This window comes from Schistocerca cancellata, chromosome 4 (genome assembly GCF_023864275.1).
Source record: "Schistocerca cancellata isolate TAMUIC-IGC-003103 chromosome 4, iqSchCanc2.1, whole genome shotgun sequence".
NCBI lineage: Eukaryota > Metazoa > Arthropoda > Insecta > Orthoptera > Acrididae > Schistocerca > Schistocerca cancellata.
This window is the reverse complement of record NC_064629.1, coordinates 667,775,953-667,790,849: the sequence shown is the minus strand read 5'-3', so window position 1 is coordinate 667,790,849 and position 14,897 is coordinate 667,775,953. Positions and strand designations below refer to the sequence as shown.

General features: G+C 46.0%; 1 protein-coding gene across 1 annotated transcript in view; it reads left to right on the top strand.

Annotated features, from left to right (window-relative positions):
- The window catches only part of LOC126183904 (uncharacterized), an 86,974-nt gene that overhangs the window by 35,943 nt on the left and 36,134 nt on the right, over nucleotides 1–14,897 (top strand). The window contains exon 2 of the mRNA XM_049926247.1: nucleotides 7,082–7,244. Within this exon, the coding sequence (XP_049782204.1) occupies nucleotides 7,082–7,244 (163 nt within the window). The remainder of the gene's footprint in view (nucleotides 1–7,081; nucleotides 7,245–14,897) is intronic.

Here is a 14,897-nt window from a genome sequence, read left to right as displayed (position 1 = left end):
GATGGCGTCACGGTGTTGGACTGCAAAGCTGGATATCCGTGTTCTCCTTCTTTTTTTTCCTTCAGAAAATTGTGAACTCTCCGTCCGATCATTGACGTGTCTCTTCTCCTTCTGTAGTTTTGGCAGTTGTTATACTATACACTGGTTATAGAATATGAGTCATGTGGAAAGAATATATTACCGTCGCAAGTAAATAGTGAAAGCAGGCGAGATGCAACACAGACTTCTCACAGAAATGAAAACGACAAATAAACGGGTGTGAACTATACTACGAAAAAGGAATTCAAGACTCAAAACTTCCAAAACAGAACGCAAGAGTCATAACATGTGATACTTATGTAGAACAAATAGGAGGTACGTACGTCTGGAGGTCCCTTCCTTATACTTCGCTGTTGCAAACGAACGTTACACAACGACACAGACACAAATCTGAATACAGCTAACAGACCCGTCAGTTACCGGACTGACAGTTCATAATTCTATGAAAAGAAGGAGGCACTTAGGAGATTTGAACATGGGTCTCCCTCTTCGCAGTCCAAACCGTGACCACATAACCACCACACCGTTGCTGTTCACATTCACACGTTGTTGCACAACTTGTGCAATGACCGTTCATTGTTTCGATTTTACTTCTTTTTTCACAGTTCAGTACACCTTCTACCTGTTTTCATGCTCGACTGTGTTCAGTTTTTGACGGGCCATCTTATCACTGAATCTGAGGGGGATGTGATGGAGAATTCCCTTGTTAGTAATATCTTGTTTCGTCAGTACAGGACGCCCTGAACTTTTTATCAGTTTGTTGATTCTTGCGACTTCATTAATTGTTTTTCTCTTAGTTTTTTGGTCTATTATTGAAAGAACAGTAGTAATTGGCTGGTGGAACTGTCACGTTTGCACATAGGGAGCTTGTAAACTGCAAATGCTACACTCTAGCGAATAGCCGTGCAACAGTCTTGAAGGAGCGAATGGTTACGCGTATGCAGCGCGCTAGTTAAAAATGACTGAATTTAGAGTTTCAGGCTCTAGGAAGGGTAACTGTAATTATTCTGTTGTTGGTCTTAACTTTACATATAGCAACTCGCCTCCTGAAACTAAGTTCTCCTCCCCAGATGAAAAGTAACACGTAACTAGACGGAAACCGTGGATTTGTAGTCGTCATTTCATCAATGGTGTGCCCAAAAGCGAACCTGACAGCCCAGGATATCTACGAAGATTGCACATGACACCAAAGTTTTTTGGTTCGAGGTTGCAATATATAATATTAATACAAAATAGGAAAGAAAACTATGTACTTCTTTGTGAATCCAAAACGTCCCAGGCAAGTACCCAGACGAATTACAGTAATTTAAATCCTTCTAATAGCATAAACATACTCTTTTGTGGTTTAAAGCACAACTGCGAGGCGGAATTTCAGACCAGTTTGTAAGTGATGTTAGATATAACCTTAGCTTCACTTTCACATTCTTCTCATAATATGTGAGAAAAGGGCACACTCAAACTATTTAATGTTTCAAAATATCTCTTGTTTATTAAGACACTGCTGATCAGTTGCTGCAAATTCAACCGATTGCCTGTGCTTTTGACCTTGAAATATTTCTTCAGCTGTTTCGCCTTTGTAGTACAAGCTGCAACGAGAACGACTTGGATTTTTCCATTGTTGCAAAACTGTTGTTTTAGAAAAATCTCTTTCACTGTTAATGACGCAGCACAATGCAGCAATATCTTTACAACGTGCAAACAGGCCTGCTTTACACTCACATTCACCTTGGATCAAAAAGGAATTACAAAAATGAGTTATACATGTAACATTCTCATATTACGCAATTACAGTAAGCATATTTACGAAACTTGCTTTGATTTTAACCGCATAAGGTCGATGATTAACATTAGTTTCCCTTAGACACTTGCCAGAAACTTCCTCCCCCAATATTTCCCTAACTTAAAAAACATGGTTAGTCTTTTGAGGATTATGCCTTTCTTTATAATGGAAGACCCGAAATATGACAAGTCCTTTTTGCTTCTAGAGGCCAGCATAAATTAGGCTGGTAGTATGCGACTCCACGCCAAACACTTGCACTGGAGCATGGCTGACTTTTCCGTTCTTCATTCACAAGATTTTCCGATTGTGTTGCTACTAGCACGGTTACAAATGCTGCTTTCGCACGCTACCTGTTACCTTTACGCTGCGTCAGATTGTAATGTGTATACCTCGAAACCCTTGTTGTCAGACTGGACTCGCAGTCGGGAGGACGACGGTTCAATCCCGGGTCCGGCCATCCTGATTTAGGTTTTTCGTGATTTCCCTAAATCACTCCAGCAAATACCGGGATGGTTCCTCTGAAAGGGCACGGCCGACTTCCTTCCCCATCCTTCCCTAATCCGATGAGACCGATGACCACGCTGTCTGGTCTCCTTCCCCAAAACAACCAACCAACCTTGTTGTCAGGCTCTAAGTCAAGGAAAAAACTCATCATCAGGCAACGTTTCCTATTATCCTTTTCGTAATGTGTTAATTCTTCGCAAATTCGTCAAATTCATTTTACTGTTGACGTTTTCCGATTGTTTATTTAAACTTTTATCAGCCGTTGTGTATAAACTTTCGGAAATTATCACGAAACTCATTGTGATAGGTTATGCCAGAGCCCAGTAATACACTGTTACAATATGATAATGTTTTCCTCCGTTCTTCAGTAGCCAAATTCTTTCGCCCCGAAGCTGCTGCTAATTCAGCCATCGAAATCGACACTTCCGGAGGTAAAGTATTTATATTGATAGGTGGTGGTGGTAAGTTCCTGTGGGACCAAACTGATGAGGTAAAAAAGTAAAAGTAAAATGGCTCTGAGCACCATCGGACTTAACTTCTGAGCCGGCCGGAATGGCCGAGCGGTTCTAGGTGCTACAGTCTGGAACCACGCGGCCGCTACGGTCGCAGGTTCGAATCCTGCCTCGGGCATGGTTGTGTGTGATGTCCTTAGGTTAGTTAGGTTTAAGTAGTTTAAGTTCTAGGGGACTGATGACCTCAGAAGTAGAGTCCCATAGTGCTCGGAGCCAGCCACTTAACTTCTGAGGTCATCAGTCCCCTAGAACTTAGAACTACTTAAACCTAACTAACCTAAGGATATCACACACATCCATGCCCGAGGCAGGATTCGAACCTGCGACCGTAGTGGTCGCCCGGTTCCAGACTGTAGCGCCTAGAACCGCTCGGCCACTCCGGCCGGCAAACTGATGAGGCCGTCGGTCCCTAGGTTTACACACTACTTAATCTAACTTAAACTAACTTACGCTAAGGACAACACACACACCCATGCCAAAGGGAGGACTCGAACCACCGACGGGGTGAGGCGCGCAAACCGTGGCAAGGCCCGCGCGGCATATCGATAGGCAAATTAGATCTGAATAGTTTCAGAAAGTTAAGTATATGAACAACTGCACCATCACAATACATAATTCGCCAGTGAAATTCATCATAGATTATCCATCCCAGTTTGCGAAGAATAGTGATGTCCATACTTATAATATTAGAGGAAAAAAAGACCTTTATTACTCTTTATTAAAGTTTTCTTTGGTTCAGAAGGGAGTTCAGGCTGTAACAACAATTTTTATCTCATTTGCTCAATATCTGACAGGTAGCAAAGCAAGTTTTAAATGTAGCCTATAATCATTTCTCCCGGACAACTCCAATTCCATGAACTAATTTCTGTTTAAAAACTGATAACCTGTAAAAAAAAAAAAAAAAAAATTAGTTTTTAAGTGCAGTTGCATGAGGAGGTCTAAAATATATGTTCATTGCATATCCTGTAAACTGAATCGTTCCATATAATTTCAATAAAAAATTCGTTCAAATGATGCATAGAACATGGAACTAACTAGCTAACTAAATTAACTAAAGACGACAGTTTAAACTTCTAGTGCAATACGTAATAATAAGATATCCGGACGAAATACAAGCCCCGGCAAGAAGACTCCACGTATTTGGAGAGGCTGCTGTGTAGTGGGGGTACTGATGTGGAAGCGGTATCGATCGATGGCGGGGTACGTGCCATTCAGTAGGCGCAATGGCTTGTCTAGGTGAGCATCGTGCGCTTGTTGTAGAAGAGTATATTCGTAATGGTGGTTCTCTGATTACTATTCAGTGAGCATTTCGCATTCGGGTCGAACTTGGCCGACATTATTCCGTTCTTTGTAGAAAAACTGTTAGAGTTTGGATATCACGCTTTAGAGCATCAGGTTCTGCACTGAAAAGAAAATCTACTGGCCGACCTCGGACTGTAATAGCACCGGAAAATGAGGCGAGTGTGAGAGCGTGCTTCCAGCAGTCGCAAAGCGTTTGGAACATTTAAGCATGCAGCTACGTGTGATTCTCTGATAGGAGTGTACGACGAATCCTGCACAAGAATCTTCACGTGCTCCTATACAAAGCGATGGCTACCCAAGAATTAAGTGAGAGAGCATTGGAAACTCACAGAGCTACGTATGTGTGATGAAATTCTTTAGGACCTTCCCCCTGGAGCTGTTTTGATTTCTTCTGATGAGGTCCACTTTCACTTGTCGGGCACTGTAAATAAACGGAATTTCCGCTATTGGGCAGCGGAAAACCCTCAGGAACTTCACCGACGACCACTTCACAGCAGTCGTGTGACAGTGTGGCGCACCGCTGCTGGATTTAGTGTATTGCATCCGTATTTTTTGGAAAGAGGTGACGCAACGGTAATTCAAATTGCTACTGTTACATGAAAGGGATCTAAGTTAAACCAGTTTTTAGATATCTAAGTGATTATGCCTAAATATTAAGAGTAGGTATTGCAATTATACAGGGTGGTCAGAAACAGTCTGAAAAGCTTGCAAGGGCGTTACAGTATAGGTTGTGCTGAGATTTAATTGTTAAGAAAAATTTCGATACGTTGCACCGTTTCCGGGAGAAGTCTGGCTGTAACAAGATGGAGCCACAGCTGCCCCTTCTCGGCATTTAGTAGAAATTTTCAGAGGATTGTCTCCTGGACGCCTTCTCTCTTCATTTGGAGGCGTCGCCTGGCCCCCAAATCACCCGAATTATCACCTTGTGATTGTTTTTTTTTTGGGGGGGGGGGCCTGGGGGGAACACTTAAAGGCTCACGTGAACATACATCGCCTCACAAACTTGGAAGTACATAAGAAGGCAATCACCTAGGAAGTGGCTGCCATTCCCCCAGAAATGACACGAAGAACTATCGACAACTTCCGGGAAACGCTTCGCCAATGTGTCAACAATGAAGGACGCTATTTACCGGACATAATGTTTAAAACCCAGTAATGTAAAATGGCATATTATTTGTTGTTCGCGAATAAAAGTTTTTTCTCTGTACCTTTGTTTCTTTGTAACTACCTTTTTAAATAGGGGACATCTTTTTGCCTGACGCTGTGTTAATCACCGCCTCAAAAGAGTAAGAACTCCTGTACTCTCCATCACTGATGTAAGTCGTGGTATTGAAGAGATGTGTATGCGCATACCGGTTGTATCGAAACAGAGCAATAAGATGGGCCGAAATGGCAGAAAGGAACTATCGTTTTTGGACATAACCTGCTCACATCGTGACTGACGTTGCCCGGTTTGTTGGTGTATCACCACGGACTGTCCAACGTGTCTACAATGAATATTGTATCATTGGCAGCTCTTTGACATGCTGTAAGGAGAAAGGTCGTAAAAAGATACTAACCGAGAGGGACTAGAGACGTGTGTCACGTCTTGTCAATGACAAACGGTTTCATACTCGACGGGAATTGCTGCTGTCAGTGAATGCAGGTGCATCTCAACCAGTTTCTGAGCAAATATTGTGACAGAAACTGCATGCGGTGGTCGTTTGGAGGTGGGTGACTCACGAAACGCCATTCCGCACAAACGCTCACGTTTTTAATGGACCAAGCAGCACAGAGACTGAACAGTCGCTGGATAGGGGCGTATAGTATAGTTTGAGGAGCCGAAATATTGCCTCTTTCCAAACGATGCAAGGCGGTGTTACACGATATTAGTCTGATACCTCCCGTGGGTGAGTAATGTTTTGTCTGGTATGTTTGTTATTAAATTAAGTGTTTTCATTTCCTGATACAATAACCGCAATGGGGAATTTTTTTTATCTACAGGATGACTTGTGCGAAAGAAATTGTGTTAAAGTTCCATGTGAGGCGATTCATGGCTTCTTTATTTTCAACTATATATATATCTAAGTGATTCTGCCTAAATATTCAGAGTATGTATTGCAATTATACAGGGTGGTCAGAAACATTCTGAAAAGCTTGCAAGGGCGTTGCAGGATAGGTTGTGCTGAGATATAATTGTTAAGAAAAAAATTCGATACGTTGCACCGTTTCCGAGTTGATTAGCATTGAAGTTTATCAATCAGGCCGTTGCGCGCACAAATGAAAGTAGCCAGCCAGAGACGGTGGAGAGAGCAGTACAAAAATTTTATCTAAAACGCTAAAAATGATCAAACCCGAGTCAAAGGCTGAGCGTTGTCGTGCCCTGTCATCTACACTTTGAGAGAAACAGATACTAATTGTTTCTGGTAGGCCGTTTGAATTTGCACACACAAAGGCCTGATTGACTAACTTCAGTGCTAATTAACTCGGAAACGGCGTGATGTATCGATTTTTTTCATAACAGTTGTATCTCAACACAACCTATCCTGCAAAGCCTTTGCAAGCTTTTCAGACTGTTTCTGGTCCTCTGTATGTTACTCCCTGAATTATGGCTATGCCGTCCTCATGTAAACTTGACCTCACGGCAAAGGGACGTTTACGTCGAATCGTTACTGAAGAGTTTGAGCCGCAGGACAGCACTATTCGCTTAGTAAGCAGTGAGTGTTTAGATCATGAGGACAAATTGCTTTCTTTCCCTTTTTTCGTCGCGAAGACGCCCAGGGCATCTTCGGGTTACTATAATCTGTTTCAGGAGTTGGCAACACTGACATATGATTTTCATATCAGTAACTTCTTACATGGCCATGAGTTTAACTGGGTAGGCGCTTGTTCATACATTTCACTTGGCAGCGTATTATTTGTAGGGAAGATCCTTGATTGGCATACGTTGCTTCTTCTTGTACAGAGCTGGGCGCGGAGTTCTGCGCGGCATACTATGACAACGAGGGCAGTTGGCACCCTGGCTTCTACTGCCGCAACGTGCAGGGGCAGGCCTTCTTCTGCTGCGGAGACGCCCACTACAAGTACTGCTGCCGCAAGCACGACCAAGTGCCGCAGCAAACCTCCAGGTAACGCACTCTCTTATGTTCTGTAATCAACAGGAGAGCACTTTCAGTTTGCAGCAGATCTCTTTCTAACACTATTCATTAACAATAAACCTTAATACTGCGCTGCTGTTTGTGAAGCTGCACACTCTGGACTCGCATTCGGGAGGACGTCGGTTCAATCCCGCGTCCGGCAATCCTGATTTAGGTTTTCCGTGATTTCCCTAAATCGCTTCAGGCAAATGCCGGGATGGTTCTTTTAACAGGACACGGCCGACTTCCTTCCCAATCCTTCCCTAATCCGCTGAGACCGATGACCTCGCTGTTTGGTCTCTTCCCCCAAATACATCCACACACACACCTGAAACTGCACAACCATAAAGTACGGCCGTAGTAAATGCAAATTGAAGAACATGTTGAACAATGCCTCAACAGGCCGGCCGCTGGTGTCCGAGCGGTTCTAGGCGCTTCAGTCTGGAACCGCGTGACCGCTACGGTCGCAGGTTCGAATCCTGCCTCGGGCATGGATGTGTGTGATGTCCTTAGGTTAGTTAGGTTTAAGTACTTCTAAGTTCTAGGGGACTGATGACCTGAGATGTTAAGTCCCATAGTGCTCAACGCCATTTGAACCAATGCCTCAACAGTAAGTGATTACGGGTATAGTCCTCTTTCAACGCTTGAAAAATAAATGATTTTCCTGTTTATTTTTCAAGTAAAATAAAAAGAAATGGTAAATCTGATGATGTTTATTTAACCGATACACTTTTGTTGTTCAGAAATCATTTATGCGTGCACAATGGACGCTTTCTGTAACCGCTGTGCCAAGTAGAGGGACCTCTTGCTGCCGGAACATTAATCATCGGCGGGAATTCCCGAAGCCCTCCTACCGTATCTGTGTGCAGCTTATAATTCATTCCACTAACTCTACACTGAAATTCGTTAGATGATAACACGAATCTGATATCCATATATATTATAAAAGTGGACGTAGAGTGTATGTACGAGGGGCGTTCAGTAAGTAATGCAACATTTTATTTTTCTCGGCCAATTTCGGTTGAAAAAATGCGGAATCCGCCATGCGAACTCATGAAATGTTCCCGCCTCAGCTCCTATAGTTTCGTAAGTTCCGCTAGGTGGCGGTGCTATATGCAGCCTTGAAAATGGCGTCTGTAACGGAGGTGCGTACGAAGGAGAGAGCCTGTCACTGAGTTTCTTTTGGCGGAAAAATTAGAGCATAGCATATTCATGGGTGCCTGAAGTATGTCTACGAAGACCTAGCAATGAACAAAAGCTCGGCGAGTCGTTGGGCGAGGCGTCTGTCATCATCGCAACAAGATAACCCAGTCCGATCTCCCTCATGTCTTGAGCAAAACCAAGTTCGGACATAATAAATTTCCTTGAGATGAAAAAGCTTCTGCCCATAAATCAGCACGGATCTCCAAAGCATCGCTCGTGCGGAACTCAGCTTGCTCTCTTCGCGCATGATATCCTGTGAACCACAGACGAAAGACAATAAGCAGTTTCCATATCCCTACATTTCCTCAAAGCATTTGACACGATACCTCACTGCAGACTGTTAACGAGGGTCCGAGCATACGGAATAGGTTCCCAGGTATGTGAGCGGCTCGAAGGCTTCTTAAATAATAGAACGTAGTACGTTGTCCTGATAGCGGGTATTCATAAAAAACAAGGGTATCTTCAGGAGTGACCCAGGGAAGTGTGATACGCGTAGGACCTCTCTTGTTCTCTATATTTGTAAACGGTCTGACACATAGGGTGAGCAGCAGTCTGCGACTGTTTCCTGATGCAGCTGTAGTGCACGGGAAAGTGTCGGCGTTGCGCGACTGAAGGAGGATACAAGATGACTTAGACAGAACTTCTATTTGGTATGATGACTTCCAGCTTGCTCCAAATGTAAAACGAAAGAAAAGAAAGAGGAAGGAAGATAAAAGTTTGTCGAGCTGTCGACAGCGCAGTCATTAGAGAAAATTTAAGTTAATGGAGGTGATTAGGAAAAATAACCATGTAGTGTTCAAATGCGGTATTCATGGTGTGCTGCTTGAGATCGATTAAATATCTAAGCGTAATGATGTGTAGTGATGTGAGATGGAATGAACACGTAACGAAGGTAGTAGGACAGGTGAACTTCGTTTTATAGGGAGAATTCTAGGAAAATGTAGCTCATCTAAAAAGGAAACAACATATAAGGCACTAGTGTTATCCATTCTTTAGTACTGCTCAAGTGATCGGGATCCCATCAGATCGGATTAAAGGAAAACGTCGAATTAAGTCGGAAGCGTACTGCTAGATTTGTTATCCGTATTTTCGATCAACACATGAATATTAGGAAGTGCTTCTTGAACTCAAATGGGAATCCCTGGAGGGAAGACGACGTTTTTTTCCGCGAAACAATATTGAGAAAAAGAATTGGTAGAGCACTTGCCCACGAAAGGCAAAGGTCCCGAGTTCGAGTCTCGGTCCGGCACACAGTTTTTATCTGCCAGGAAGTTTCATATCAGCGCACACTCCGCTGCAGAGTGAAAATCTCATTCTGGAAACATCCCTCAGGCTGTGGCTAAGCCATATCTCCGCAATAACCTTTCTTTCAGGAGTGCTAGTTCTGCAAGGTTCGCAGGAGAGCTTCTGTAAAGTTTGGAAGGTAGGAGAAGATTTGCTGGCAGAAGTAAAGCTGTGAGGACGGGGCATGAGTCGTGCTTGGGTAGCTCACACTCAGTCTGCTTTCGGCTGCGGTGGGCCGAGGACGTCCGCTGCGCCCCGCCGTGCGCGACCGTGAGCACTTGTTTGTGTTTACCTTCTCGCGGCGCAAGTTGTATTTGTTCCAAGTTTAGTGCGACTATGGCACACACATGGCACCACGATACGATCAAAATTTCTTTCCAACCAGATCACGCGCGTCCTCGAGCCTATGAAATAGAACAGTTCATACGCGACGATCTACGTTTAGATCCGGCGACTGTCGTCGGAATACATTTTTCTATAACGGCGAGCGTGATTTATGTCAAAATGACCAGTGCAGAGGTCTGCGCGACAGTGGTGTCTAAATACTCGAACTCACTCAGATTCAAACATTCTGACGGGCATATCGGTGCAGTGACGGTGGATCATGCAGGCATGCGCCTAAGGACTGTAAGGGTTTTTGAGCTCCCCTTCGAGGTCTTGTCAAGGACGCCTTCCGACCATATGGCAATGTCATCAGTCACGTTGCAGAAAAGTGGCAAACTTTCTCGACGTATAAGGTCTACAATGGTGTGCGCCAAATTAAACTTGAGCTCAAGAAACATGTGCCGTCCTATTTGAACTTCGGTGGCTGTCTTACGCAGACACCAGTGGGAGAATCCTTTTCCCCGAGAGGGACGACAATCCTGCCCCTCACATACGCTCAGACGACGATGCGCACCATAGATGAGGAAGAAACGGGCGATCAAGCACATCCATCGACGTCAGAAGGACCAAAGGAGGAAGAGGAAGGACCCCAAATGCCAACCCATATGTCGCCTCCTCCGCAGCAACAATAGCAGCAACAGTCCCACGGAATACAGACGCAACATAACAATCAGAACGAGATGGACGTGGACGCGAACATTGTCCCGACCGCGGCTTTCCTAGCGGAAGGTGATACCACGCTGGATTGCCTCCCACATTCTGATACGGATGTCCACGTTCGAAAGCAACGTTCGCCTCGACGACGCAAGCGACGTCGGCGGACCCCTTCTGACGATTGCCTCCTACACACGGCCGGTCAAGAAGGTGACATCTCGTCAGACGGCATGGATGCTGCGCCTGCTGAGGATCTAAGTGGTGTAGACGGTTCACTTGCCCATACTACGAGTGCCGAGTTACTTCTTGCACCACAGATGCAGCAGGTCGCGTCGATGGATGGCGCTCCGTCTACCTCTAACAAAGACGACGTGCGTGAGAGAGATTTAGGTGCCGATCAGCTACACAGCATCGTGTTGCACCCACTGTGGTCGGACGATGTTGAGGAACTTCCTGGAGAGGGCACGGGTGACAGGGGAGGGGGTGGCATTGGGGATGCCACTCCTAGCGTGAAAGACTCATAATTTGTAACGGGTTCGGTGGGTTTGGCATCTCTTGCGGTTGTCTTCGATTGCCATGGCGTCTACCCCAGATGAAGAGGCTAGGCAGCACACCTTTCGCCTTGCCACAATCAATATCAACGCGATAAGGGCACCACACAAATTGACAATGATACAACGCATGCCCGATGCGGCGGACATCGACGTGGCCCTCTAGCAGGAAGTATGTGTTGCTAGTTTGCCTGACTTCTACGGATATACCGCCCACATCTCCCACGCCTCTTCTACCGATTGTGGTGTGGCTGTCCTGCTACGGGATGGCTTGGCGGCTACGGACGTACTGTACTTACCGAGTGCAAGAGCCATGGCAGTAACTGTCAACGGTGTACGAGTCATCAATGTATATGCCCCTTCAGGATCAGGGAGACGGAGAGATCGGGCCCGCTTTTTTTCGGAAGATATTACGCCTCTATTTATGGGCCGCATAGACGATATGGTGATCGGGGGAGATTTTAACTGTACATTATCTCCGTCTGATCAGCAGCCACATCACGTCCCGTGTGCGGAATTGGAAATGCTAGTGCGTGATCTACACCTGATCGACACGTGGCGCCACATCCATGGCCCATCTCCTGGTTACACCCATTATATAAGTCATTCATCAAGTCGGTTAGACAGGATTTATGTCACAAGCACCCTTTCAACGGCGACGAGAGGAGCAGAGTTCTGGCCCACTGCATTCACTGACCACACAGCCTATATTTGCACCATTGCCCTCCAACCTGCACGTGTGTGGCGCAGTAGGCCCCCCTGGAAACTGAACGTCGCCCATCTGGACGAGCCGGCATGTAAAGGTGCTATCGAAGAGTCGTGGAACGCGTCCTTCCAGCGTCGTGGTCGTTACCGATCGACCCTCAGTTGGTGGATTGAATGTGCGAAGCCTGCTCTTAGGCGCACCTTCATGGCTTACGGCCGGGAAGCAGCGGCATGGAGGAGGAGCACGGAAAACTTTTATTACACCGTCCTACGGGAATGTCTTGCTATGGAGCCCTCACCTGACAGGCAAATCATAGTCAATCGCGCGAAAGCGCAGCTCGTCTCCTTAGCACGCCGTCATTTACAGGACGCTGTTATACGGTCGCGTGCTCCAGACATGATACAATCAGATAGGCCATCTATGCACCACATGCTCCTAGAACGCAGGAGGCGCCGTAGGGCACTGGTAACCGACATGATAACGGACGACGGTCGACACGTGGTAGAACAAGCAGATATAGCAGAAGCCTTCTATGGGCATTACGCTCAACTTTATTCAGCAGTGCTCCCTGATATGGTGACGGTAGACACCATTTTAGCACATGTCCACGGTACAGTTCCACCAGACATGGTACCGACTTTACTGGGAGAAGTGACAGAAGAGGAAGTGCTCGACGTCATTGGTAAAGGTGCTCCCCATAAATCACCAGGAATCGATGGATTACCATTAGAGTTCTATCGAGCCTTTAAACAACTGTTGGTACCGTGTTTGATTGAAATTTGTCAGGAATTGATGTCCCCGGGTATAACATTGCCTGCACCATTCTTGGAAGGTCTGATTGTCCCCATCCATAAGCCGAAGGGACGGAATCATGTCCGCGATTATCGCCCCTTAACGTTATTGAACAGCGACTTCAAGATCTTTTCGAGGCTGCTATCAGAACGTATTCGCGGCTCACTATTGCACGCCCTGTCCAGCGATCAGACGTCCTTGGGAGGACCCAACAACATCAGAACTGCGTTATGTCGTTACAGAGATCTCATCTCCCTTGCACGGGTGAGACGTTCGCCGGCAGCCCTGGCGTCTCTCGACTTTAGCCAGGCTTTTGACCGTGTGGGACACACTTTCCTCACGGCCATTCTACGGCGCATGGAATTCCCCGACCCCTTTATCACAGTGTTAACACGCCTTCTGCATGGTGCTACTTCTCGAGTTCTTGTTAATGGAAGACTGACGGTACCCATGCCGATCCGCCGATCAGTACGACAGGGATGTCCATTATCAACATTGTTATTTGCATTGGCCTTAGAACCTTTGTTGTGTGGTCTCCGAGAAAGGCTCACTGGGATACAGTTCGGCAGCTCCATCTATCGCTGCACCGCATATGCGGATGATTTGATGATGGTCATACGTGGAGCTGACGACATGGCCGCGGCTTTGGACTGGATTACAACCTACGGTACAGCTTCTGGTAGCCAAATCAACGTTGACAAGTCCGTCGCCTTGAGCATCGGGATTGGACTACCGCAGGAACACATTGCCCCCTTACGCTTCAGTGATACTGTACGCTGCTTGGACTTAGATTTCATGAACAACATGCGACGCGCGACGACGCTCAATTATCGACGCCTTCTTAACCAAATTAGGGCCGGAATTGCAAATCAGCGCTTGCGATCCCTCAAGATCGTTCAGCGGGCGTATTATGCCAATGTATACCTTGCGTCCCGCATTCCGCATGTCGCCCAAACGCTACCCATTCCGAAACCCTTGGCACGTAGCATTAAGGCAGCGCTGGGATACTTCGTCACCGCTGGTATATTACTGAAGATTAGATACGTATCTCTTACCCTTCCCAAGGAAAAAGGTGGTCTCGGCCTAGTTAACGTCCATGATAGGCCCATTGCCCTCTATGTTAGCTCACATTTATGTCTGCTGCGCCGTTGTCCTACGAGCCTCACGAGTCTGCTTCTGACGGCGCTACGACCTGCTTCACTAAGAGCGTCCGTGCCATTACAGGACATCCCAGCGCCCCTCTTTTATATAGGACGTTTCTATTTAGAACAAAGTTATTGCAGTGTAGCGCTCACGACACCGCGAATGACCACATCTCGACGCCTATATCACGACATGCTGCAACGCCACCCCCTAAATGTGGTCGAACTAAAATATCCTGACGTACGGTGGCGCTTGGTGTGGAAGACTGTACACGATGCCATGCTTGATTCCGATTTTGTTTCCCAATGGTACGTAGTCGTTAATGGGAAGCTGGTGACGCAAGAACGTCTCTACAATATCCACATGGCAGAATCTCCCAATTGTGTGGGTTGTAATACAGTAGATTCTGACGAACACCGCCTCAGCTGTGGAGAGGCGGAACCGGTTTGGACCTTGTGCGGCAGATGCTGGCTTATCTTTTGCGAGTTAGGCCGGAGCATATATCTGCACGCACGTTGTTGTTTCCGGATGAGACATTTTACCCCACGATTCGAACCAACTCTGTCACCTGGATACAAGGACATGCGGTCCATTACCTCTGTCGTGACGGACACAAGAATTTACTTGACTTCTGGCTCTATTTGCAAGAAAGACATCATGCTGTTTCCGGGCATACCAGATATCGACAATACTTCGCAAACTACCTCTGGTGTGCCTTTCACAGCCCGCCGTGTAGCTGGAATGTTCCAGGCAGTGGTAGATGACGTCAGAACGAACTGCAAACGATCATATATTGAACAATCTTATCAGTGGGCGCAGTCGCTGGGAAGTCTAACTACGAAGTGGTGGCTTTATTTTCATGTTATTTATGTTTACTATCTTCGATGGTGTCTTCGTTCTGTTTTAGTTTTCCAGGTTTGATTAACT